Genomic DNA, 26,177 nt, shown 5'->3' with positions numbered 1-26,177 from the left:
AAATAAGAGAGTATTTTCTAGACACTGGAGAACAAAAGAACATCTGAAACTCATAAGATATCACATTACTTTCTTTTTATTAGCGTATAGGGACTGTACCTTTGTTCATAATTGTGCAGCAACTTAAACCCTGTATGCTTAACAGATGCAACTATAACTACTAATAGTAGAATATGGAAAACACAAACTATGGCCCTTTAGGAGTGTTTGTTTCTACAGAGACTAAAAAATGAAGTACATAGGATGTGGAGAGAAATAGTTTTACTGAAGAGTAAAAAATATTTAATTAAAGCCTCCAAACTTTTACTCTTTAGAGAGCTCATTTGATTGTTATGGTTTTGGAAGACAGTCTTTTATGAGACTCCTGATATTGTTTCTTCCCCAACTGTGACTTTTTAAGACATTTTAAGAAACCACAGCACATCAAGGGAGTTTCAACTCTACCCCGCATCCTTGAGAAGTACCAGATGTGCCTAGAATATCTGGGAAACTTCACATTCATGAGACTTTTGGATATCTTTTCTGCACTTCAGAATAGTCAAGCAAGGGTATGCACAGTGAATCTACAGTGGAACAGAAGAAAAGTCAGGACATACAACCCATCCTGAACCTAAGACAAGTTAAGTGGTCCACCTGGCCAAGAACACTGGGCACCGGTGCTCCAGGATTATCACTAACCAAGTCAGCATTCCTCAGGAACCTCAACAAAATCTGTGCTTTGATCCTCTTACCTGTAATACTGATATTTACAGCAACCACCTTTGCAAAACCATTCCAGATAACAGCTACTAAGTAGGCACATATTTCTTAACAGATAACCAATCACATGAAGACTCTATTTGTTTCAATATACCTTCTCAAATTCTTGCTTGCAGGCTCTAAGCTCTTCACCCAGCTTGGCACTTTCTTTTTCAAGTCTACTCCTTATTTCCTGGAGCTCTGTTGTTTTACATTTTTCATTAGCCAAGTCTTTTTCTTTCAAAATCTTGAAGAGAAACAAAAAGTGCTAGAAAAGTTACTTCTTCCAAGTTCACAAAATAAAAAAACAACAACCAAATAAAAACCATCCGGGGCCCAAAACCTGGTTGGAGGTTTTGTAATTAAGGGGAAACAACTGCCACATAGTTCTGTTCACCGTTTGTAGTGCAAAAAATTAGCAGCATGTTTGCAGTTTTAGATTTAAAACTAATAACATTTTTCCACCTGTCTAGCCACTTGGAACAAACTGACAGCCTATTTTGAACCAAATCATTTAAATTGTCTGTTAAAAGTCTTTGCACCACAGGTTCAGTTAAACTGCCATTGCTGTGCACTACAACAGAGCTATGGCCTCAAAATACCCCTTGTTTAGAGACATAACAGAAATTAGTAACAGGTGCCAGTGTGGGATGGACGCAGGAAGATTTCAGAAGACAGAGGCACCTACCCTGTCATTCTGAAGATCCTGCAACATTTTGGTCTTCTCAGCCAGCTGCTGCTCCTTCTTTGATGCATCCTGCTCCAGTGTAGACTTTGCTTTCTTCAGTTCCTGAATCTGCTGATTATTGCTAGCAATTCGATTTCTGCTGGAAACTAATTCTTCTTGAGCTAGGGCAAGTTTCTCTTCTGCGGACTAATTACAAAGACAGTTCTGCATATTATCTGTCAGTATAAGAGGTTCAGATACTCAACAGTCACTTAAACATTTTCCATATGGAAAAATCGTTATCCAGCATGCAACCTTTTGCTTCAAATGTTGAGAAACTATAGTTACAAAAACTTTTAGGTTATGAGGTTACCTGAAGCAAAAAGAAACTAACCCATTACCATTTCCAGCAGCAATACTTTACTGTACATATTCCAGTTTGCATCCTTCCACAAACGATGAAAACATACAAAAGGGCAGAGAATGAAAGTTTGACTGGTGAAAAGAGAATGAACTTGAATTTGCTCACATATATTTATTTCATTCTCGGGGGAAATCAGCTGCTCTATAACTCTAGACAGCTGTAACTGAAGAGGCAGTGAAGCTATCCTGTGCAGATTTCAAAAGTCATTCAGTAGTATTTTTCACCAATGAGTTAATGAAGCTAGTGCTAGGGCGACTGTAAAATTTTTGAAAATCCTGAAGTGAAAGGTACAACCTAAAAATACTAATATCGGGACAAAACATTTTACGGTCTCACTGCATCAGCATTTTAACCACAAAATTTAAACTTCCATTCAAAATCTACTACAGATTATATTTTAATTTCTCTCCACCTCTCCCCATTATCTAGAAAAATAACTTGGATTTATCTCTCTACAACAGGTCGCAAAAGCCCAGGAAACAACATGAAACTTGCACTCAGGGGTCATACTATTTGCTCACAGCAAAGTCAAACTTCAGGGATCTTCTTGAGTTAGTATTCTGGACGTTATTTTTTTAAAGCCTTCGGCTTAGGCAAGGACTAGCTCCATTTAGAAGCATGTTCTTTCACAAAGAACCAACAAGAAAGAAAAATACCAAGTTCATACTCCACTCCTCCAAAATATTGGTATTTTATGAAAATTTTTGATGCTAAGATACAGAATGTGAGGTAAAGAGATTTGTTATTAGTAATAAGTTTATTACCTTCAGTGCATCAGTAAGGATTTAAATTCTTTCAAGACAAATTAAATTCTTTTTGAAGCTCTTACTTATATCCTAATCAAACCTTTTATTGAGGATCACTGATTTTAAAAGGCACAATAAGCTCAACTTTGACTATACTTAATTATGCATACGCTTTAGCCACTCCCATGTTGATTTAAAAACAAATTTATTTCTGATGCCTCCTAACCCCCCCTTGTAATGTCTAAAGTATTTTGCCTGTATAGTCAGACTTAGGTTGAAACATTAATGATGGAACACTGCTGATTCAACAGGATTTTCAACAACCCCAGTGGCTCTTAAAAAACTCACACTGAGTTTTAAAATTAATTTGCAAAAAAATTATTTTATTTCCTTTCTGAGCTATTAGAGTTTACTGCTTAACACTTCACTCGGTGTTAATTCAGAAACTTTTTTAAGCAAAATAGGCGGTGCTTTTTCAATTTCAAGCTTTCAGCAGGGTGGGTCTTTCAGAAAGCAAAATTATTCCTCTCTGCTCCACTGGGGGCACTGGAGTACCGTATATTTCCAAACAATGAAAAAAGATGGAAGAGTAGCATCATCATGTAACATCTTCCCAGGAAAAACCATTAGTCTCTGCAGTCTTAGAAAGAATCACAACGAAGCCACAGCTGTTATCCAACTTTTCTTCCAGTAGAAGAAATGTGGTTACATCCAATTTGTTAGCACAGAATGATGAAATTTGATGAAGTGAATAGTGACACCCAAATTAAAAACCTCACCCAGGGAATATTCCTCTCTCAGCGGCCTCCCCCTCCCTCAAGGTTACTACACTGGACAGGTTGTCTCATTGTGTCTATACCTAGGCTAAGATGATGCAAATATAAGGGGATACACTGCAACATATTATATACAAACATTATTATCATTATTATTATATCTTGTATTATCATTCAATAGTTTGTCATATAAAACACCTGGAATTTTGCATACAATTTAGCATACTATCACAAAGGTGCCTCTTAATTGTGCTGTGATTAATCACAATGTTACCTACCTTAACTGGGAAACCACTGAATATCATTATAACAGTAAATCAGCATTCTATCTATTTATGCCTTTCTTTCTGCTTTGCTCAGAAGTGCCTCACAGCATCCTTCGGGAATGAGCAGAAATCTTCTGACACATGGTTAAACATTCCAGTTATTATCCTCTTGCTCCTGGCCCAGTCTCCACTGAGACTGTTAAGGAGCTCATATCTTTAACGTAAAATCACCTCTCAAAACACCCAATGCCATTTACCTTATTTAATTACCATTCAGCTTTGCCATTGCTCCCAGAATATGACAGGTGTTCTCCCAACAGGAAACCCTCAGTCATGAGATAGCTCTTTAGCGTGCAAGGAAAAGGTACAGAATGGAAGATGCCAATCTGCACTAACTTTGGTAGGTACATCCTACCTACAGATGGTAGGATGATGGTATAGAGTTTAAATAAATAAATAAATGAAAAGATAAGAAGATATCACAGTCTGATTCACTACAACTTGGGCTGTTGCAGTGCAAATAATAGTCCCAACAGCAGAACTGGTCCTAGCTGCATGGTTAGGACCTGGATTCATTCCACCTAAGTGAGATGCACAAAACGAGCAGTTTAGTCTGTGCGCTCCCTGATTCCAGTCCTCAAGGACATGAAATTATTCACAGACGCTAACCTCATCTCACTTCACTTCCTAAGAAGAAGGGTTAGGCTGACTGTAGGCAACCAGGCTCCTGACTTAGAGACCTGAGGTTTGGCAGCATGAATATTATCCCAGAACATCAACTGAAGATACCCTGACAGTGATGCCAATACTGGAGGCAAGAAACATTCTTTTGAGAACACAGAGGAAACCAGGACTGACTGCAAAAAGCACAAATGCCAAGACTGAAGGATACTTGGCAGAGCTCAGGAGATCAGAATTCACACGAAGTATGTTTGCACTAACTCAAAATCAAGTCAAAAATAACAGTTCTGCATTTTTGTTAACACTTCTATATAAAAAACCCCTTTTCCACAAAAAAAAATCCACTAATTTGTGTTTGTGTGTACAAAAAATGGTTACATATTATATACACACACACATATATATTTGTATACAAGTGTGTGTGTACATAGACACAGAAAATGTTCAGTGGTAGTCTTTTTTATTATATATATTCTTTTTTTATCAAAAACTATAGCTTTTATAAGCACTCAAATCCTACCCGATTTCTTTTTCCAGTCAGAGAGACAAAATTGTATGAGTGTAGTTACTGTTATAGACAGTGAATTTTTAAACCAAAGTAAATTTGCAGCAAATAGTATCCATAAAATTATAACCACACTCTCACTTCTGATTTTGTTACAGCACTTCTCACTTTTCCTCTGCAAGGCTTACAGCTTCAAAGTTTGCATCTGTCTACAACTACACAGGATCTTCTGTTACAGCACCAGAAACCAGGATCCAGCTGTGCTGATGGCACTCCAGCGGGCAGCTGCCCACTCTGAAGCTCTCTCTCATGCCATCTCCATGTATCTCCAGCTACAAAACTTCACTTTTCACTCACACCTCAGTCTCCCTGCTGGAGATGAGCCAGTGATCCCAGCAGTGATATTCCAAATAGATGCCAGCAGATGGTGCTCTGTGAACAGCCCAACTCCTGCCATCCCCTCCCAGCAACTACACCTATAGGAACTACACCTATCACCCTACTCGTGTCGCCCGTCCACTATATGGCTTTTTATGATCTATCCCCACGCCTGAAACCTTGGCCTCACCAACAGCATGGTGCTACACCACGTGAGAATATTTAAGTTTTCCCTTGTAGTATTTTTAACTAAAGAAAACCTAGCATTGCTAAGATCTCACCACACGGCCTGTCCAACGCTGGGCTTCAGACTCAACACAACCGTGCAGGGAGTTCCTCTCTCTCCTAAAAATCCTGCACTGAAAGACACCCAAGCTCACTTTACATAAAAGCTGTAAAATCTTCTACTACTGCCTACTAAGGAAGTAAAGGCCAGACTGAACCCCAGCCCACACATCAGCTTCGGTTCCAGACTTTAATCAAAATCCATAGCTCTGGCTCAAATTATCTACCTTTATTAAGTAATTCACCTACGGCAAAGCATAAACCAGACAACTAACTTTGAATTGGAGTGTGAAACCCTCTACCATACATAAAGTTTTTCTGACTTGGGTGATACTATCAAGCTGGGGCTTTTTGAATGTGCTTTTCCCATTGTGGTCTTCTAAGACAAGTTATCACTGCTTCTTCAGGTCAACATTGCAATGAGGCAGTACATCCATGATTAAACATCGTCTCCCCTCCTTTTCCTTCTTCTACATTTTACAGAAAAAAGCAGTGGCAAGCAGACCTCACTAATACTAATTAATGTATGTTTTAATTACTTTTTTCTTTTTTTTTTAATCAAGCAAACAGCCTTGAAGTTGGTACATCACTTCCATCCTGAGGACCCCAATCTTCCTCAGGCTCTCTAGGCTCCACAGAAACTTACACAGTAAATCAAGTTACCTGACTTCTCATCTTGAAAACCTTGTTTTCCCATTGCCATCACCTTATTTTACCTTTTTGCATGGATGTTCTCCCTCGCTACCAATCCCATTCAGGTTTAAAAGCATGTGGGACACCTACTGTCCTATTTTATACTTGCCAGAACTAGAGGTCATCATGTTGGTTTAATAATACTTATTCAGAGCTATTTTTGCAACAAGCAATACTCAAATGAAAACTATACTCAAAAAACCCAATTACTGAGCACATCCAGTGCTTTTACAGGTCATTGCATTACCAAGTGTTGAACTAAATGCACTGCAGGAAATTAACTTAGAAAGATACATGTGCAATAGTAACTAATTGTAAGGAAGAGTATGTTTAAACCACCTTTGCTTGTTAATCACGCCAAAGTTCTTCACATTTTTTACACAGTGATTCAACCAAGAAGCACTGATAAGTAAAGCTTCTGTAACCTGCAGGGAAATGCAGCAGGTAATCTAACGCTGCAGGGAAGGAGTATGATTAATGAAACTCCAATGGCCTATATGTAAAGGAGCTATTTTCCTTTTACTTAAAATAACCCCAAACCTGGAATTTGGCAAGGGCTCCACAGCTCACATATGTCTGCCTGAAATGGCCACAAGACCTTTAATGATTTCAGTGGTGGCACTGAAAGGCCTCCACTGGGACAGGTGAAAGGGAGCTCTGAAATCTAAGCAGTCACCAATGACTCCCGTTATACATAAGGTAGCAAACAGAAACTGACATCTAAAACAGATGATTTGTCCTCAAGAAGTGCCTATTTCCATAAACTTCTCCATAAAACAACGCAAAGCAAAGACACAAAGAAGACACAGAGAAAGTTGGAGTGGGATTCACTCAGAGAAGTGCTAAAGCTACACATCTTGCCAGCAGACAGTCTCTGCTACACATTTCATCATGGGACTAACTGGAGAATTGTCTTAGCTCTGACATGAAGGAGGATGGCAGAAAAAAAGGACAAAAACCACATTTACTGACTGACTCAACTCCCAGCAATATCTCTTTAGAGGCACTACACCCTAATACCAAATCAGATAAATACAGTTTAGGAATAACAAAAACTTCAAATTCAGGCACCTGTACTCCAGGCAGGTTCCTAAACCTCCTGTTTCCATTAGTCTGACATCTCTGAAAGTCTACAATCAGCCAGGAAGAAGTGGAAGGGACAAAGACATGTAAAAAGACTGACAACTAAAATTCTAGTTAAATCATCTAGAAGACAGCTGTTACTCACATGCTGGCAGAGACTTTGCCCTAATTAGCTATGCTATTTTGATTAGTTGGAAGCTACAATATATAGCAAGAAAAAGCAACATGAAAAGTTAACTCTTAAAAGAGTATGGAAATTAATCATCTGTCACTTTGCTCACACAGCTCAGACTGCTGTCGTGCAAATGAAAGAGTAGTTCAGGTAAGCCGGCAAGTACACTTGGCTTTAAATTAATTTCAGGATGTCATTTGTCCCAGGGGAAGTATTGAACAGCCCTAAATTCTGTATATAGCAGAAGAGCTTTTTTACTCCTATACAGTTCTTGCACTGTTTCTTGTTCTTCAAAATGGATATAAAGGAGATCTACTAAGTCATATACGACATTAAAATAACTGTAAGTACCTTAAGGTCTTGCCTGGTTGCCAGCAGCTCAGACTCTTTCCCATAAACATCCAGCTGCAGCTTCTCCATGTTTTCCTTATGTTTTTCATAGGTCTTCTGTAAGTCTGCTAGCTTGACTTTCTCTGCTTTAAGCTCCTGTGCTGATAAAATAGACTGCTGTTGCAGCTTATTCTCCAGTTCTGCCTGAAACATAGGACAAGAAGCTTCAATTGAAGTTACAGACAGTGAACTTAAATGTTTCAATAAACTGCATCTTTACTGCAAGATGAGATTTTTTCCACTTATGTAATAGCATTTCAGTAATCTCATGTTTGTGATTCTACAGTAACAAATTTAACAACAAAATTTAATTCATGTCAAAAGACTAAGTGAAGCACATTAAGGCCAAACAGCAAAAGTATAAATAATGTTTCCAAGTCCTAAGGTTTCCACAGACTGACTAAAGCACAAGTATGATCATGCAGCATAGGGCAGCCAAAGCTGGAGCGACATTTAACAGCGCGTGGCAAAAAACACAGCATTCCCTAATGTTCTAAGACATTTGATCCATTATGGTTTGTGAGTATATTAAGAGAAGATTTGGTTTGTAACTGCCGTAGAGGTTCCAAAACACCACAGAGTCAGTCTAAAACAACTCTCAGAAAACTCTATTGCTTTACAAGAAAATGGCAGCTCTTGCCTCATAGCATGTTCCTGAAGCAAAATAAAAACAATAAAAACATTAGCCATTTTTATAACTTTATTAAAAGTCAATTCCTACATAATTCATATTTCATCACTAGTTCTTTTTACATTATTGTTGCTGTTGATGATGATGTTGTTTCGATCTCCAACAGCATCTCAAGACCTTGTTTCCACATCCTGACCTTGCAATTTCCAGCAAGATTACAGCAAGCAGCTGTTTATCACAAAGATATTGACATAAAAGCTGCAGCATTTATCAGAGACATTTACATTCATTTTCTTAAAGGAGTAAGATAGGCCAGCCTTACCTTTTCTAGAAGGGCAGTTTTTAATTCAGCTTGCAGTGTCTCACTATGTTTTTTCTTCTGCTCAAAAGACTCCTTTAACTCTCTCAGCTTTCCCTGGAGATGTTGCTCGCTTTTTTCCTTCTCTTTCAGAAGACCCTGAATTTCCAGCACTTGGGCTCGTGCTGAATCAAGTTCTATCGACAACTGCTTAGAAATCTACATTCAAAAAATATTAAATAACTGTATACAATTTTAATTTAAATCACTATTTGTACACATGCTATACTATGTGAAACCGCCTGTTGAACTGTGTGGATGACAAATTACAGAGTACAGAAAGCAAACACATAATTTCACAGAAAAAAAACTGGGTAAAAGCTCTTAAAACTGAAGATTTAGCTTCAGGAAATCAACTCACAAAGGACTGCTAGAAGTTGTGGAGAATCCCCTGATTGTAGGAATCTGAAAGGCTTGTCTTACTCCTCTCTAGGCATTTGCTATTTTCCTCTGCCAGAGACTAGATACCCGACTGTCCCTTTTCTTGCGATCCAGTATGCCCGCTCTCGTGTTTTTACCAAGAGCTGCAGATCAGTTTCTGAGTATGATACTGTTATTTCTTGCATAGAGAACCAGACCATCCCACAGTGCCATTGCTGCTGCCTTCTGCTTCAGAGCTAGGTGCTCCAACACCAGCAAGGATATCTTAAGAGCTACCATAACACATAAAATCATCTGTTATTCCCAATTTCCTACCCTTAGAACAACTGCAGTCTTTTTTCATCATTCAAAATTAATAGCAGGCAACTTTTCTTGTATCACCTTATTATTTCAGTGCCCCAGGTAGGTTACAATTAGAGCACTACAATCTCTTATCTCTCATCAGTCCAGGCAGTGAAAGTGAAAACAAATCTTTTAAACGTTTATTATTATTGTTTTCTAGATTTTTTGAAACTAAGCAGACAGCTTACCCCCTCTTTTTTTTCCAGTGAGTTTTTCAATTCATTCCTTTCTTTAGCCACAGTCTCTGTTTGTACCTGGAGCTGGTGTTTTACCTCTTGGCAAGATTTTTCCTAAAAAACGTAAGACAAGGAAATATTCCTGTGAGCTTCTGAGACACAGTACCAGGTATTTTTACAGGATTTACAAAGCCTTGACAAATAATCCTTTCCTTTTCACTGAAAAAGCTTTCCTTGACAACTGCAGACATATTTTCAGCTCACAACTCCTCAAAACTTGAACAGTGGTAAATCTAAGCTGAACAAAGCTGATACCCTGTACTAACACATGCAGACATGTGCCAAAGATTTTTTCTGATTAGGAACAGTGTCCCTGTTTGAAGCTGCTGTTGGCAGCTCTTCTCCCTATCTTGTGGGAAGCAGTAGGCTTATCAATCTCATCAGGATCCAAAATTTCCTGATGTTCTAAAACTCACGAGTAAGTACATTTGCAGGACTTGTATGCAAATACAACTACATTTTAAGCCCAAATACTATGCACTTAAGACAGTGGCGAGCCTCCAAATGACTACAGAATTAGAAGCAGAATCTGGACTCCTATCTTTAAGTCTAAATTGGGCAGGAAATCTTTCCAGTTTTTAGGAGAAACAAATATTTAAACAGCAGTAACTAAGTAAAGCAAACAAAAAGGCTTATCTTAAAAAGGTGAAAGAGTAAAGGAAAAAAGTTATTTTTAACTAGGAGCAGATTTTTATTTTTTTTTTTAAATCAGAACAAAAGCAGCTATGAACGGATTCTGGGAAATGGTGACATGTAAGACAAGAAGGGAATGAGAAAGCACCCCTACCATGTCTGAGGCAGGAGTCAGAAAAACTGTATAAAAGAAATCTATAAAATATGTATTCATATTGTGCCCATTCATACTACCAACAAAGCAAAAGAGGGAAGCACTTGTCGCCGTACTGTCATTTGTGAGACCTTTCTGAAACTCAAGTATCACTCAAATAATTCTAGTACTTTGATAATACCTGGAGCTAGGCATCTCCCCAGACAACAGACAGTGTTACTCTGCCTACAGTACACAGACTTCCAGCACATCCAGACAAGTGCACAGAAAGCTTCTACATACAAAGATTCAGAAAGAAAACTAAAATGGTCTCAGAAAAATAATATCTTCTTCAATATGGTAGCATTTAGCAAAGGGTTTATAGGTTTGTTTTGTTATAACAAGGCTGATGTATTTTTAAAAGGGGGGACATTTCCCATGAAATTGTTTCGCCACTTTTCTCCATTTAGTTTCTTCACTATATAAAAGGCACGCAGCAAGAAAAAAGTATCCTGTTGTATGACATGACTGACATTTACTGCTGTGAACATCCAGCCAAAAATTTAAGACAGGACATACATATGAACTGCTAAAAATCACAGTTTGTCTTTCTTTAAGGCGACTATTTCCATACATTGTATGTATAATGTTTTCAGTCAGAAGGCAAAGTAATTTATTGGTTTGGAAATACACCAAACTCAATGTTTAATACTTAATGTCTAATGAAACAAACTACTAACCATTTCTGCCACAGCTTCTTTTCCTTTTTGTATTTCTTTTTCTAATTCTTCCTTTCTTTTTTTGAAGGATTCCGAACTTTTTGAGAGCTTGTCTTTGGTAGCTGTAAGGTCCTTGAATAGATTATCCTTCTCTAATTTCACTTGTTGCAGCTCTGATGTTGCTGCTTGCATTTTACAGTCTAGTTCCTTGAGTTGTTTACTTGTATCTTGATTTGATTTCTCAAGGTTTTGTTTGAGGCTAGCCTTTTCCTCCTCCTGCTTTGAAATTTGCTGCTTTGCTTGTTCAAGGGCCTCCGATTTCTTCTGTAAATCCAATTTAGCACTAGACATCCTGCAAATAAAGAGAGAAAAATAAAGTACGTTGTGATTTTTTTTTTCTTCTTCTTCATGGGTTCATTAGAATAATTTGCATTATTAAATGTCTCATTTAATACATTAACTGCAGAACTACTTCAAATCATAACGTTTTAATCTAGAACATGGGCGGTTTGTCTCTCCAATGAAGACATACCAGCAACTCTAAATACTATTTTGAGATGGATTTTTCTTCCTCAAACATGATGAGCAGAAACTACTCCTTTGTTGCATATGCATAAACTGCAAATCAGCCTTTGAAAGTTACAGAGCTATGGATATTTTAAAATGGACCTTGGTACATCAAACTCTTCAGATATTTAGCTGACAAAAAGCAGAGCGAATAAACTGAAGAGGTCTATTGAATCACAGCAGTTAGTGATTCACATGAGACAATGTGGCAGATGGGGTCCGCGTGGCATAGAGGGAAGAAAACAGGTAGGATATAACTCCGTTTTCATAGCAGAGGGAATACACTGCTTTTATCTTTGATTTTAAGAAATCACAGGACAGAAGAACAAAATTTGAACTCTAGTCCAAACCACTCAAGCTTTACGTCTGACTGAAAAGTGCTATAACACAGGAAATGCATACGCTTCTCTCGCCGCTTCAAGCTGTTTACTCAGTTCTGCTGTTCGGAGGTCTAATTCTGTATATTGCTGTCGCTGCTGCTGTAACTCCTGAAGAGCTTGTTCTTTGCTTGCTTTAGCATCAACGATGTCAGCTTCAAGTTTCTGAGACAGAAAAATGAAAAGTTAGAGCCATCAGAACACAGCCAAAAAATAAAAACAGCAATAAAAAGCAGAAGTCATCTAGTCTGTGAGTAGCATTTACTGCAGAAATTCTTTACTGTAGAAAGCAGTCACAACTCTCACACATGGTCTACCTATTTCATTAGTTTGCTATTTATCTCTCATAATTTAGTTCCTGAAAATCTCTTGTTCCCCTAGAAGTGAACCATTTTGATAAAACACTCTGAAATCATCTTTGAATGTCAAGCAGCCTTGTTACTCCAAAGTAATAAATAAAAAGTAGAAATTTTTTTAAAGCCCATACAAAGCACCTATACAAAAAAAGGTCATACACAGTGCTCAGCTTTGGGGCCAGGTTCTCAGCCACCACCGAGGAGTTTCAGCAGTTTCAAATGACTGTTGATCTACATATCCCAGGAACTCTGCCATTCTTTATAACAAAAACAAAGGCGCCAACTACAGCTGTAAAGAAATCCTACACTCGTCTGGAAGAGGTTTTTCTTGTTTTGTTTTCAGAAGGTACTTGTTCATTGACATGGAGTATAAAGAACACAGAAGTCTTCAGCACACAGGCACTGCTCAGGCTCTTCAACACACTGGCTGTTTTACAGGCACTTCTACTTTCGTGCAGTGACCATGAAACAAAATAGATAGGTTTCTCCGAGAAAATTCCTGAGGGCTTTTTTGTTTCTATTTTTTAATTCTTTATTTTTTTTTTAGATACCACGCATTCAACTGGAATAATCCCAAAGAATGGTGATGACACCAAGATTTTACACAGAATTGCATTTCTGATGACAGCATCAACAACCCTGCTCATTTTTCACACTTCAATTACCAGGAACCTTGTAAAATCTTGTGCAAGTGAGCACTATATTCCTCCCAAGCATTTGGATCTGTTGGTTACTTGTGAAACTTGAAAAAAATATAAAAAACAAAAACACAAATGAAAGTGGGCAGAAAAAAACAGCGTGCAAAAGAAAACAGAGATGGAAGCACAAAATAATGATGCAAATAATGCAAATGTATGGCTGTTTTATTTTTCAATAACATTGGATTTAAAATTTCATACAGGGAAAGCACCCTTCCTTCTCTCTATAGAGCACATAAACTAGGAAAAACACCCCACTCGGTCTTGAGCATAAAGACTGCTGATCTCCCTCAAAATAGGCAACACTGCAAAATCAATTCCACACTGCTCCTAAGGTCCCTGTATCATATGGTTTTAAGTATTGTGAATCTTCATTAAGCAAAGAATGCTCAACAAATACTGAACAAAGGTTAAAGCCCAAATTAAAAAGCTATCAAGCATCCATATCCTTAAATGAAAATATTAATATCTCAAAACACCAAAAGGTTCTGCAAACCTTCTACTAGAATTATATATAATTTAAGAGAAAAACTAATTCTAGAAATAGAATGCAAAACTCATGATCAAGTTAGAGGAAAAACATTGACAGAAAAAACTTGATAAAAAAAACCTTGTAGAAACCTAATTAAAGGCTTTTGAAATAAATTAAACCAGACAGGTAGTGTTAATTTGGGCTAACCAAAGTAACACATATTCCCTGCTACCACTTGCAAGGTGTACAAGGTTGAAGACTCTAATTTCAAAAAGTATTCATTTTCCCTCTTATAACACTTAGCAGGTAGCACAGCAATTTGTAGAAGCCCACATTCAGAAAAATGACAGTATAGTGGCAATGTCCTAAGGCTGTCGTCTTAGTCTGATATGCTAGCACAGAAGAAGAGGAGAATAGGGTTAAAGAGTGGATCGGGAAACACTAGTGAAAAAGAAAACATACAAAAGTGGTACTGACATAATCCTTCCCCCACAATTTGAGCACAGGTTTTATCACGTACTACCAAACAGAGAAGACTATCAGTCTCTGTAAGCTCAGATACTGTGTTCAATACAAACCTTAAGCTGTCCCTCTAGCTCTTCAGTTTTCTGTTCCAAATGAAGACGTTTCTCTTTGTACTCCTTAAGATTGCCTTCCAGCTGAGCACAATATTCCTGCTTGTCATTCAGCTTAGCCGTAACCTGATCCAACTGAACGCTGACCTTATTTAACTCCTGAGGTAAAATAAAAGTACAAGGATTGTTAGTTTTTAAAAATTACTAATGTCACATATGCTTTAAATGATCTAATGTGTTCACATTAAAAAGGAAAATAATGTTTCATTTTTATTCTGAGGGGCAGGAAATTGAGAGCAGAAACACAAACACATGCACAAATTCTCTTTGTTAAGCTGACAAAATTTCTTTTAAAGCCTCAATATTCCTCTCAAACTTCACAGGCTGTGGGCTAAATCTTAACAAAGGCGTTTTAACTTACAAATGAAAGAGGAATTGTAGGTAATAAAGGCACTACATTCTGCCGTTAGTACAATAGTAACTAGAAAGTAACACTAGAAAACCTTAGAGAAAATTTTTGCTGTCTTCATGAAATCAAGCACCACCAAAGAGGAAAGTCAATGCCATGGAAACAGTCATTTCCCCACATACCAGAGATGATTTCAAACCATTTGGTTCAACACAAAACAATGTCATTTCCGTGAGAGACTAGGTGAATGCATTCACCTACTAACCACTACGATGACAGCTACATCAAAGCTTACTGCTCTTTAACCAATCTGATTTATTTGATTATTAATTACTTATTTAATAGTTGGAAAAAGAGGTCTTCTGTTTATAGCAATTAATTACATTCTCACACTAAAAATGGTGCTACATAAGCACCTGCTGGATGTTTCCACGAAGAGCACAACAGCACTGATTCTAACAATGCAAGTATTTGATTCAGCAGCTGGTGGAATCCTTCACAAAGATTAACACACATTAAAACACACAATTTTAACAAGAGTCTTTTGGGTCTTTTGTGTCACTTGGCACAGAGATAATTATTTTTCTATACAGGTATCTGATTCTGAATTTATCTGAATCTGCAATAAGAGTTAAGAGTTTTCCTTGTACCCAGTGCATTCTACAATCTTTTCTTCGTAGCATACAGTGAGAAATGAATTATACCCCAATAGGACATTTTATATTCTGAACCATAATCCTACAGCAAAGAGTGGATTCCAAGTGAATTCCTTACGCTGCAAAATATATGTGGTCCAAATTACAGCAAAAAGAACTGAATATGTATCACATCGTTAAAATATCCTATATTATTATTTCCAAAAGTATATTTGTATATTTATTTAGTTTGTAGACAGACTATTCTCAGGGTTTTGAGTAGTTTTTTAGGTAACATAGGAACTTGATGCTTATATGTTGCTTTAACCTGTTGCTTATCTTGCAGTGCATGCTGGGCAGTGTCCAGATGATTTTGAAGATCTGCTCTCTGAGCAGCTTTCGATGCTTCTGCTGAAAGTAGCAATTCAGTCTTTGCTTTTACCTGAAAGACAAGTTGTATTTCACTAAAATACTTATTTTACCGTAGCTCATTTTAAGTTTTTTTTATACGCACCAGTAAGTTTGATAATAAAAATAATTTAAAAAAAACACAAAACAACAAAACAAATATAGACAAAAACAACAACAAAAACCCACCACTTGCCATCCATTGTTATTCTGAATCCACTTACATTTTCTTCAATTTTATCTGCCTTATGCTACCTCATTCGTCTGTTAGTAAAATACATGCAATTTTTCCCAAATTGCTTTGTATGTTCTCTGGAGAGAATACAGAAATCACACGCAGGATTTATCATCACCAAACAGCACAGAGTTCCATTACCTGCACATCAAGTTGTGATACTTTCTCTTTACTTTCATTTAGCTGGCTGGTTAGTTCAGTAATATTTGCTTCCAGGGAAAGCACACGGTCCTGAGCAGCTCTTAGATGTGCCTTTTGCTCCTGCACTTGCTCGTGCAAATTCTCTTGGGCTTGTTTATGACTTTCTGATTGATTCTTTAGCTTTTCTGTCAGCTGGGTTACCTGCAGTGGGAAAACAAAAAAAAAGGAAGTAAGTAGAAGAGAAGGCTGGAACAGCCTGTCCAAGAAGTCATAAATCTTCTGAATTTTAGCGTGCCTCATCATGGCTCCGGAGATTCAACACTATCACATTTCTTTTTCTGAATTATTACAGTAAAGCTATATTGTACACAACGCTAGAGTTTAATTAGGTTACCAGCTGAAAATGGAAGCAAAAGGTGATCATCATTTTGGTCTTAACGTAACAAGTACAAAATTCTAAGGTGACAACAGATGCAGGCCAAACTGAATTTTGGTGTTGAAAGCAGGAATTAAACCTCTTTTTAAAATTAGAGAAACAAACATGTAGACATACTGAAAGATTATTTGTAAGCAGATAATACTGGCATATGTACAAAGGAAAGAAACATCTAGGAATTCCTTCCCTTATGCTGATAGCAAGGAAGTCACCAAAACATAAGTCCTGTGAAATTTACAGTAAGATCTTTAAATTAATTATCAAAGAAACAGCAAAGTACAAGAAAGATTAGCATCATACCCGATGAAATAGAAAAAAAGAAGTAAGATTCAATAATGAAAATGAAAGAAAAGAAACAAGTCTCTGAGTTCCTACCTGTAGTTGCAATGCATGGTTTTTCTCTTGCAGCTGGTTAAGAACTGCAGTTTCTCCTTCACCAGCTTGAATTTTTGCATAGAGGTCCTCTCTTTCCTTTTCTAGCAGAGAGATGTTTTCCTTGCTTTTTTGAAGCAATGCCTCAAGATTTTGAATTTTTTGGTCCTTATCTCCAATTTGTCGTAGTACTTGCTCCAAATCATTCTAGAAAATTGCATAATAGCTTCCTTAATTATAAGGACCTTAGAAGTTATTCCTAATGCATAAAATGTTGGATAAATTTATTACACACTTTCCGTATATTCTGTTCTAGATTTACAAGTTAATTTATTGAAATTAGTACAAGTCATGCAAGTCACTTTTACAGAGAAAAAAATATTTAAAATAAGGACATCCTGAAATACACTTTCATATGAGGATATATAACTATGTTACCTGGGCTTCTCGTAGTTTTGCTGTAGTATTTTGCTGAAGTGTCTGCTGTTCCTGGTGCTGCTGTTTTGCCTTATCTAATTGATGCTGCAATTCTGTAGAATTTACTGCTTTTTCCTTTAGCTGAAAAAAGAAAACAAACAAACCAGACTAATGAGTGAACAAGCACCATTCAGTATGCTAATAGTGCTCTACATTCATCCTAATGCCAAAAGATTTTAGTCTAAACATAAGTATTTGAAAACTGGTATAAAAATAAAACGTATGTAATGCTAGTTAAGGACTCAAAATCTAACCAAAGCATTCGTTACTATTAATACGTGAGATTCTACATCACAAGTGAGAAATATAAAACAACTATCAGACATGTATGTATTTTAGCTCTCAAAATCTAAAACATAAGAGATTTTTAGTATGTCTTTTCCAAATGTTGTTAAAGTGTAACATGACTGACAATATAGATACCTGTAAAACAACATTATTATTATTATTAAGATCATTATTATTATTATTATTACCATCATTATTATTAGCGGTTTTAGTAGCAACTTCAGTTTAGCAATCTCTCCACTTCTATACTGGTCAAGGCTTTGCAAATTAGCTACAGAGAAGCTTTAAAGCTTTGACAACATACCACTCATATATTTGGCCAATCCCCATACAGGCAGCAGAAAATCAGCAACATATACAAGATGCTCATTAAAAAAAATAAAAATTAATAAAACAAGTGTTTTCTGCCCATCCACCCCACGCAGGTTATTAAATATCAATGACATGCTGTGCCATGTTCACTTTCATTTCACGTAAAGTTTTATGTCACAAAAATACCTACACACAAAACTTTACCCGTATGGGCTTAGGTGCTCCTAGGTCTTTTTTTCATAAGATCCTTGACAAAGTTCATAAATGCAAAAAAGCACATCTTTTATTAATCTGTAAAGCACCATGAACATACATGCATCCAACAAGCATTTAGCCTTACAAAAATCTGTAATCCAAGTAGGATTAGGCACATTTTGACAATTTTAACGTAATACTTTAACAGTATTAGTCAAATGAAATTACCATAAGGACAAACTCTATAAACTGCAACATCACCGCAACTGTATATACAGGCTACTAGCAGAACCAGAACAAACCAGAGTCTCCAGAAAAGCCCCTACCTGCTCTTCAGCACGAGAAAGTTTTAATTGCAGATCAGCCACCTGCTGCTCTTTGTCCATCAGTTTCTCACTAGACAGCTGCCTCTGTTCCTTCAGCCGCCCATGTGCTTCCCCTAGCTGGCGCTCTGTTTCTAGCAGTTTACTGTGCAACTGCAAAAAAAAAAAAAAATAATCAATTTTTTTAGTCATTCTTCAGTCAACGGTGCTGATTTTAGACTCTATTTATGCAATGTTTACCCTAAATTTTCATAACCCGGCATAAAACAACTACATGAGCTCCTGAAGTCATGTATGTACATCATATACCACAGAAACACAAATCATGTTGAAGAACAGCACCAGCTGCATAAGCATGATTCAAAAAAAGTAGGTTGGAGGGACATCAGAAATGTCCTCATTTATCTAGAAGCCCTTCAATATGAGTGACAGAGATTTAAGAGAAAGACAAAGAGGGCAAAATCCTTCAAAGGCATGAGGACTACCATGTAAAATAGTGATGCTTACAGCAATCTCATCTCACACAGCGCACATCCTCACTCCTATTGATCCAGTGGCTGAAGCACCATGCCTTTACCTGCTCCCCTGGCTCCCACAATATACTATTCTGAGCTGCCAGATGAGTAGGAGTGTAATTTTTAGCTTGTACCTGGCTACATCAATGGCATTCATTCTCTACAGGGAAGAGATGGATGAACCTTCAGTGCAAGGTACACAGCAACTTTGGTCACTTATAGTCCAGCACCTCTCAGCAGCAGAAAGTAATTAGAGGGATGTGCTCTTCCAGCTGGACAAAGCCTACCTCATAATTTTTTCAGTCATCAAAAGCTGCACCATCTTCAAAGTGCAAGGACGGCCTTTTACTATTCACCATTACAAAAAAGCTCTCTCCATAAAATCACCTGTTCTTCTATGTGAAAGTGCCTGGGTTACCTCCTGCCTACTTCCATATGAACACATCCAAGCGTACACAAATGAACTTTCAGCTCAATGGAAAACCAGAGAATGGATCAGGCCCTGCAGCACAGCAAGAACTCCCTACAGGTATCAGGATGAATGAAGCTTGCTTCCCTATGAATTTATGTCCAAGACCCTTGAACCATTCACCTTTTAACTCCAGGTCCTCCCTCCAATATCCCTTTCTAATGCTTTCCTCAAATTCTCACTAATACCGAGGCAAAAGGAAGCACAATCTTGTAGCTCACTGCAAGCTACCGCTTGTTGACCAGCTGGCTGCCTACTGGAACAGAAAAAGGAACAGTGGTTTTGATAACATTAAATATTCCCCGCAGGCATCGAGGGGGTGAGGCATGAACATAAGCCTCTCTCCTTTACCCAGCTGCTTGTTTCCACAAGAATTTAGCACTGAAGAATCTAACGCTGAAGACCTTTGGGGCCATCTGTCAAGATCTGGCTGAAGTTATCAAACAATGCAAAAGTTACAGGGGATGGAGACAGGGAAACAAATGTGTCCATGCCTTATTTTCTTAGGAAATTAAACTAAATTATTTGTTTATATGTCCACAAAACATGTGAACGAAAAGCTGTTCAGCATGTGGCCAAGATGCTGATTGCTAACTGTGACTGCAGAGTTAAGAGAGAGGTACAAGAAAAGGGAGTACAGGGTGAGGGAAAAGACCATAATCTCTCCTTCAGTAATCAAGAACATTAGTCTTTTCTGCAGGAATCACTAAATTATTAATACTTCCTCCTCCCTAAAACATGAACAAGAGCTGGAGGAAAAAATCTAATGAAGAAAGGGTGCTAACTATTCATGGCTATGTTGATATTGGGAGAGAGTATTTAGAAAGGGGGAAGTCAGCAAACCACACTATACAAAAGTCAGTTAAGTATTTTTGAAGGACTTTAAATAAACAGAGCCATAAAATCCAGGATTAACCTATGTTACAGAATACAAAAGTAATAAAAAAAATATTTACACTTTCAAAGCTACAATCAAGTAGATTCACATTTTCTAAACAACAACAGTATTTATTAGCAATTAACATTTCTTCAAGACTAAGGGAGTCCATATTTTCTTTTGTTACCCTCTTCTTATTAGCTGTGCTGGAACCAACACTATTATTCAAGTTTCCTTCCATTGTGAAGATCATTTCATTTACATCACTCAAATTTCTAAAATACACAAACTTCATCAGACATGTATCTGTTCAAATGAATTTTGGCAAGGATTCTTTGAAAATGTGGTTTTACTGAACAACTATACATATACCTTCATAAGCAGTATTCATTGTGTCAACACAAGCTACTGGATTACATGCATAAAAAGATAATACCACTAAAATATTAAGTGAAAAAATATGAGAAATATAGTCTCTTCATAACAATAGTAACTGAACTCTTGTTTGGAGGGAGAGAGGGGAAGAGAAGTTTTTGCTTAGCTTTAATTTTGTTTTACACCATCTATGAAGGGCTTTTTAACCTCCATTGTTCTTTTACAATACAATTCTAAAACGCATCCTGAGATCCAGCAACTTGTCCAGGTTTTTCTTGCTTAGCCTGTCTCCTTCCCAATGGTATCACCAGAGGATGAGCGATGCCTCCATTTCCTGTCATAGGAATCCATGCAGCAATACATCATGTTCCTCCTCCTTCATTTTTCCACCCCCAAAATCCTTCCTGAAAATGCCCTCTCAGGCTGAAGCCAGATTTCAGCTCAGCCTCTTGGTTGTGTGCCTGAAGCTTGAATACGTGTTACCCAGACAGACTGAGGCAATTTTACCAAGTGAGGATTCCTAAGCAGATAACTAATATAATTACCTCCCCTCCCCCTGACAGAAGACTGATGGGAGAAGGGAAGTCATTCTGAGGATGTAATACATACATAAATGAAGTTTTGCCAAGCCACAGTTCTTCCAAGATAAACTATACGCACACAGCTTGCAAGTTAATCTATTTCAGACTTGACAAAGGGTTGAAAATTGAGAAACACTTTTAAATGCTAAACCTTTAGTGAGAGATTAAAATGACATATGTCATACTAACAAAAAAAAAATATCCCAGATTATTTTTTCAATCTTAGGACTGGACACGATTCCTGATGCACAAGTATTTCTCCAGTCTAATACACTACTCCCCATGACACTAGCTAAAACAGAGTTCAACCAGCCTCAAATGTCAGTATGCTCAATGGTACACAAAAGTCCTACTTCCATAACCCATCGGACTCAGCAAAACAACGTGTAAACGATGGGGTATTCTCATAGCTACCAGCAACATAAAGAGAAGGTGTTTATGAAGAGACCAGGGGGAAGCAATATTAAGACTTCGTATTATCTCTGCTTTTCACTCTAAGTATTCCCTACTGTATCCACTATTCAATTTTAAAGCAAACCAAGCATTGTTCAGTTCTAATGTAAAACAAAGACTCACTTTTCTCAAACTTCCTACAGAATAGTAAAATTCCTGAATTTGTTTTTCTCATAACCTGAATTCATTATAGCTTCAGCTACCTTACTGAACCAGAATAAATATCCTTGCTGCCTCTTAGGATTCGTATATTACCATATTTGTCATGGAAACTCAACATTCTGGGCTGCCCTTTCATTTGACAATACTTCCGTTATTTCAGGGAATGCATCAACAAAAAAAGAGGAGGAGAAACAATGTAGGATGAAAGAAGAGTTCATTAACACCAAGAGTGGACCAAAAACCTGTCTCAGATCAGCCAAGGCCTTTTTTAGTCACATACAAAAAAAAAAATCAAATCAGAACATGAGAAATAAGCTACAAAGTTTATGCTCATTCAACCTTAATCTTCAAAACTGACATTAGAGAGATAGTTTTAAGAAGAGTTCCAGATAGAACAGAATTAGTAAGATGTTTCCCTTTCAGAAAAAGGGGAATTATACTACAGATAGAAAGATGCTACAATAACCTTCCCATAAATAAAAATGTGAAAAGGTTATTGTAACTGTAGATCTTGCTGAGTTTGATTGTGACAAAGGGCCTACAACTACCCTCATTTGCCCCTAACAAGAATTTGGACCTACTAAAAAGATTCAGACGTAATGACAAGCAAATACCAAAGAATTTCTGCACTCTTATCACAGCCTCTTCTTTTTACCTGTTCTTTGTTTCACTTCTCTAAGGCGAAGAGGTGATTGTATTTCATTCTCTGCAGTGTTAAGAAGACTACTTTATATTTATTCAAATACCAGCTAGCTTTATATTTATTCAAATGCAAGTGCTGGTTAGTTAATCCCTTTCAATAAGGAAATACAAATGCATATGCATGAAAAAAATGCATGCACTGTTAAGAAAACCCTCATGGGATGGTTTGAAGAGCCATCTGAATAGGAAGGTCTAAGAGGCTTAAGGATCCTTACCTGACTGAGTTCGCTTTGGAGCTGCAGGCCGTGCTGCTCTTTTTCCTCCCTCTGCTGCTGGAGCTGTTTACATTCCGCCTTGAGATGCTGGTACTTGGTCTCTACTTCGGACAACTCTTCTTTAAGTTTCTGGCTTGCTTCCCCCTTCTCACCTAGCTCTGTCTGTAACCTCTGTACAGAGGCTTCAGATGCAGACAGCTTTGCCTGAAGCTGTTGGCAGTCCAGGTCTTTCTGGTGAAAGCTTGCCTGCACGTTCTTCCTACTCACAGATACCTCATTATGTTTTTCTTCTAGCTGGATATAGTCCTGTTCTTTCTTCAGCAGCTTCTCAGACAGACTCTATGAAGAAAGTTACACAGCAATTCAATTGCAATTCTGCTTGCAGCTGTTCGATGCATTACTCACATTTCTTCTCAAGTCTTGATGCTGAACAGCAATAAACTTCCTCAAAAACATTATTAAAGGAAATATTGACCTCTACTTCATATTACACAAGTTAATTCTGGACTCCATAGAGCACAGTTTCAAATAGAAATAGAATGAGAATGAATAGAAATTCTCACATAAATCCTCTTACTGAGTACACCACAAAAAAATCTATTTCTGTATTGTGAAGACTAATTTGCTTTCTCTGAACGTTCAAATTCTAGGTTATTGAAACTGCATTTGCTTGGGGGAAAGCTGAAGTAGTAATTTGAGTTATTAGTATACAGAAAAAGTTTTCAAGTATCACTGTCCTGCACACAATTCCCTAAGCAACAACATTTGTGGTTTAATTCCTGTCTAATCCTGTGCAGACATCATGCCAGTAATTTTTAGACGTATCCTAATTTCGCCGTCGCTATACTTACAGCATGATCTGCTATCCAAATTACAGAAGACAACCTATGAAAACTAATGAAATCTATGATGTTGACAAATCACAGAATAAGACACTAATGATTTAACCTTCATCTCAGAAGATTATGTTTTCACATTTTAACTCATTTTAACTCATACCATCTAATTTCCTTGCATACAAATCAGTTCAAAGAGGGTGGTTGCTCTGAGTTTGAAAACACAAAAAATTTGGATTCTTAAAGGAAAGACATGAACATCACTGAGTGATTTTTCTGACCACATTAACAACAGTAAATATTGCAGCGTCTAAGGTCACACTATCAAATTTACACTCTGAGAGAAATACTGGAAAAAATTATTTACAGATAATTTTCAGGTATTACATAATGCTTTTTATCAAATTTCATGAACTAATCAAAATCGTATTCAGAGAGAAATTAAACACCTGAATGGATGAGATACAGTTCCAGAAAATTTAGGTTTTCCCCAAAGCTTTGCTGAGACACTAACTAGAATTTCAGAAATCTCCAAGCAGGACAAAGAAGCCATGAGAACTATTTCCATTTTCCAGTGGCACTTTTTGAAGCACAGAAATACAGTTACAGAGAGTCCCTGGTCATCATCCTCTCCAGGTAATTTATTCTTCTTGAAATGTATCAGCAGGTTCCATTTATTGCAGGATCTTACCAACATCTAGCTCATTACTATGCACAGCTTTTAAATGCTTGTGTTCTTCCTGCAGTTTCAGTAACTACTATATTCTCTAGTGACCCTTTCAATTATAAAAGAAAAATAAAGAACACTTCTATCATGTCAACCTGAAACAATGCCAACACTGAGGTCAATATTATGTATCAAATCTTCAGACAGTTCTGCAGCTTTGGAATAACAGTTCCAAAGATAAGATAGTGCTGCAATTCCAGCTATGCTGGGCATCTTAAAAGTGCACTTCTGCACAGCATCCAGGGATGAAACCTGTTCAGCCAGAAGAAAAAGTTGTTCAAGTAAGTTGAACAGGTTTTTTTTTCTTTACAGATTTTAACAAATTATGACTATATTGGTTGTTATAAACCATATAAAGACACTTTCATTTTACAATCGTGGTAAAATAAACAGTAGAATCTATTAAAAAAAAAAAAAAAGAGAGGTTAGAAAACAAGCGATCTTGCAAATGAGAACTCTAGCAGTCCAGAAGCCCATGTGAGAACAAACATAATTAATGCCCTATGTGTCCATTTAAAAGAACAAATACATTCTAAAGCATAAAACTTAGCCAAAAATTCTGGCTCAAGACTGAAGTTTGTCTATTGAATTCTAGTGTATTTTGAAATGTTTCCTGTAAAATAGAACAACTTGTTGCTATTACAAGTATGTTGAAGTTTTTATATATGCATATATAAAATGCAGGAATAGAGCACATAAGAACACACTGACACCAGGTGCCATCGTTATTCTCCTGACATCAGTGGCAAGGTTCCCACTGCTTTTAGAATATATTTCACCCTTAGAATATAAAATAAAGTTGCAATTCCCTTTTCATTAAAGTGAAATGACCAGGCAGGATCATTAACATTTGTACTGAATACCGTTCCTGAAATACCAACACCACCACAGAACCTTATTCATCACAGCTGGACAAGTAAGAGCTAAGGCATTAATCTCACTACTCCTCCTTAACTAGATCCACACGTCACATGTAGAACCGTTATGAGCTACTTTATGAAGGGCCAGTGCAGGGCATTAACTTAAATTTTTAAGTAAAGGGATGGGAGGGGAAAAAAAGAAAGAGTTACTGTTGTCTTGAAGCTGACTGAGACTCTGGGAAGCTTTCAGGAACACCATGTAAAACCATCACCTTACAGGCTATCCAAAGGACAGCCAAGAGCAGCAGCTACACATGGTTGGAGATGCTGCTGCTGCTCCACATCCCACACTACTCTTCTCTCTTCCTCCCTGGTCTGATGATCCATACAGCAATCAATACCAGTGATTAAAGCCACTACCCCTGACAGCAGAACACCCTCTGCAGTCACAAATGGCCAGACAGAGCTGCAAACTGTTGCTTTCAGGAGAGAAAAGCTGAGTTTGCCCAACAGCCTGCTGCCTCCACGCGTGACTGAAGCCCACAGAGCTGCTATGCTATGCTCAGTCAAGTTACATTAGTGGACCCTGCAGCTTTTCCTTCCTGGATGCATGTCCCATCTGCACCCCAGACATATAAAGGGATATGTGGGCCTCTTCCCCAAGCCTCCATTTCCACAGAAAAGAAAGAGGGAACTACAGTATGTTACAGCACTCAGTGAAGAGCCCTGAACCTTCAAAGCTCATGAGTCACAAGAGGGAACACCACACCGATCTCTTCTTGCTCCTTGGAAAAATACACGTAATATGTGTTAGTAGTGACAGTGGCCAAGCATTAAAGAATGAACTCTGTAGTCACTGATCAAATTTCAGAATAGTTACTTCAGCAGAAGG

At 37.4% G+C, this 26,177-nt stretch overlaps 1 protein-coding gene across 1 annotated transcript in view; it reads right to left on the bottom strand.

Annotated features, from left to right (window-relative positions):
- EEA1 (early endosome antigen 1) overlaps positions 1-26,177 on the bottom strand; it is a 70,056-nt gene that overhangs the window by 6,841 nt on the left and 37,038 nt on the right. The window contains exons 13-26 of the mRNA XM_014963303.1: positions 22,863-23,201; positions 18,517-18,666; positions 17,357-17,476; positions 16,922-17,125; positions 16,111-16,311; positions 15,655-15,768; positions 14,286-14,441; positions 12,207-12,346; positions 11,259-11,589; positions 9,705-9,806; positions 8,758-8,952; positions 7,766-7,948; positions 1,427-1,612; positions 854-985 (exon numbers count right to left, since the gene is read on the bottom strand). Of these exons, the coding sequence (XP_014818789.1) occupies positions 854-985; positions 1,427-1,612; positions 7,766-7,948; positions 8,758-8,952; positions 9,705-9,806; positions 11,259-11,589; positions 12,207-12,346; positions 14,286-14,441; positions 15,655-15,768; positions 16,111-16,311; positions 16,922-17,125; positions 17,357-17,476; positions 18,517-18,666; positions 22,863-23,201 (2,553 nt within the window). The remainder of the gene's footprint in view (positions 1-853; positions 986-1,426; positions 1,613-7,765; positions 7,949-8,757; positions 8,953-9,704; positions 9,807-11,258; positions 11,590-12,206; positions 12,347-14,285; positions 14,442-15,654; positions 15,769-16,110; positions 16,312-16,921; positions 17,126-17,356; positions 17,477-18,516; positions 18,667-22,862; positions 23,202-26,177) is intronic.

The sequence above is a fragment of the Calidris pugnax genome, unplaced genomic scaffold (assembly GCF_001431845.1).
Source record: "Calidris pugnax isolate Ruff unplaced genomic scaffold, ASM143184v1 scaffold44, whole genome shotgun sequence".
NCBI lineage: Eukaryota > Metazoa > Chordata > Aves > Charadriiformes > Scolopacidae > Calidris > Calidris pugnax.
The sequence above is the reverse complement of the archived record's forward strand: the minus strand, read 5'-3'. Positions and strand labels throughout refer to the sequence as shown.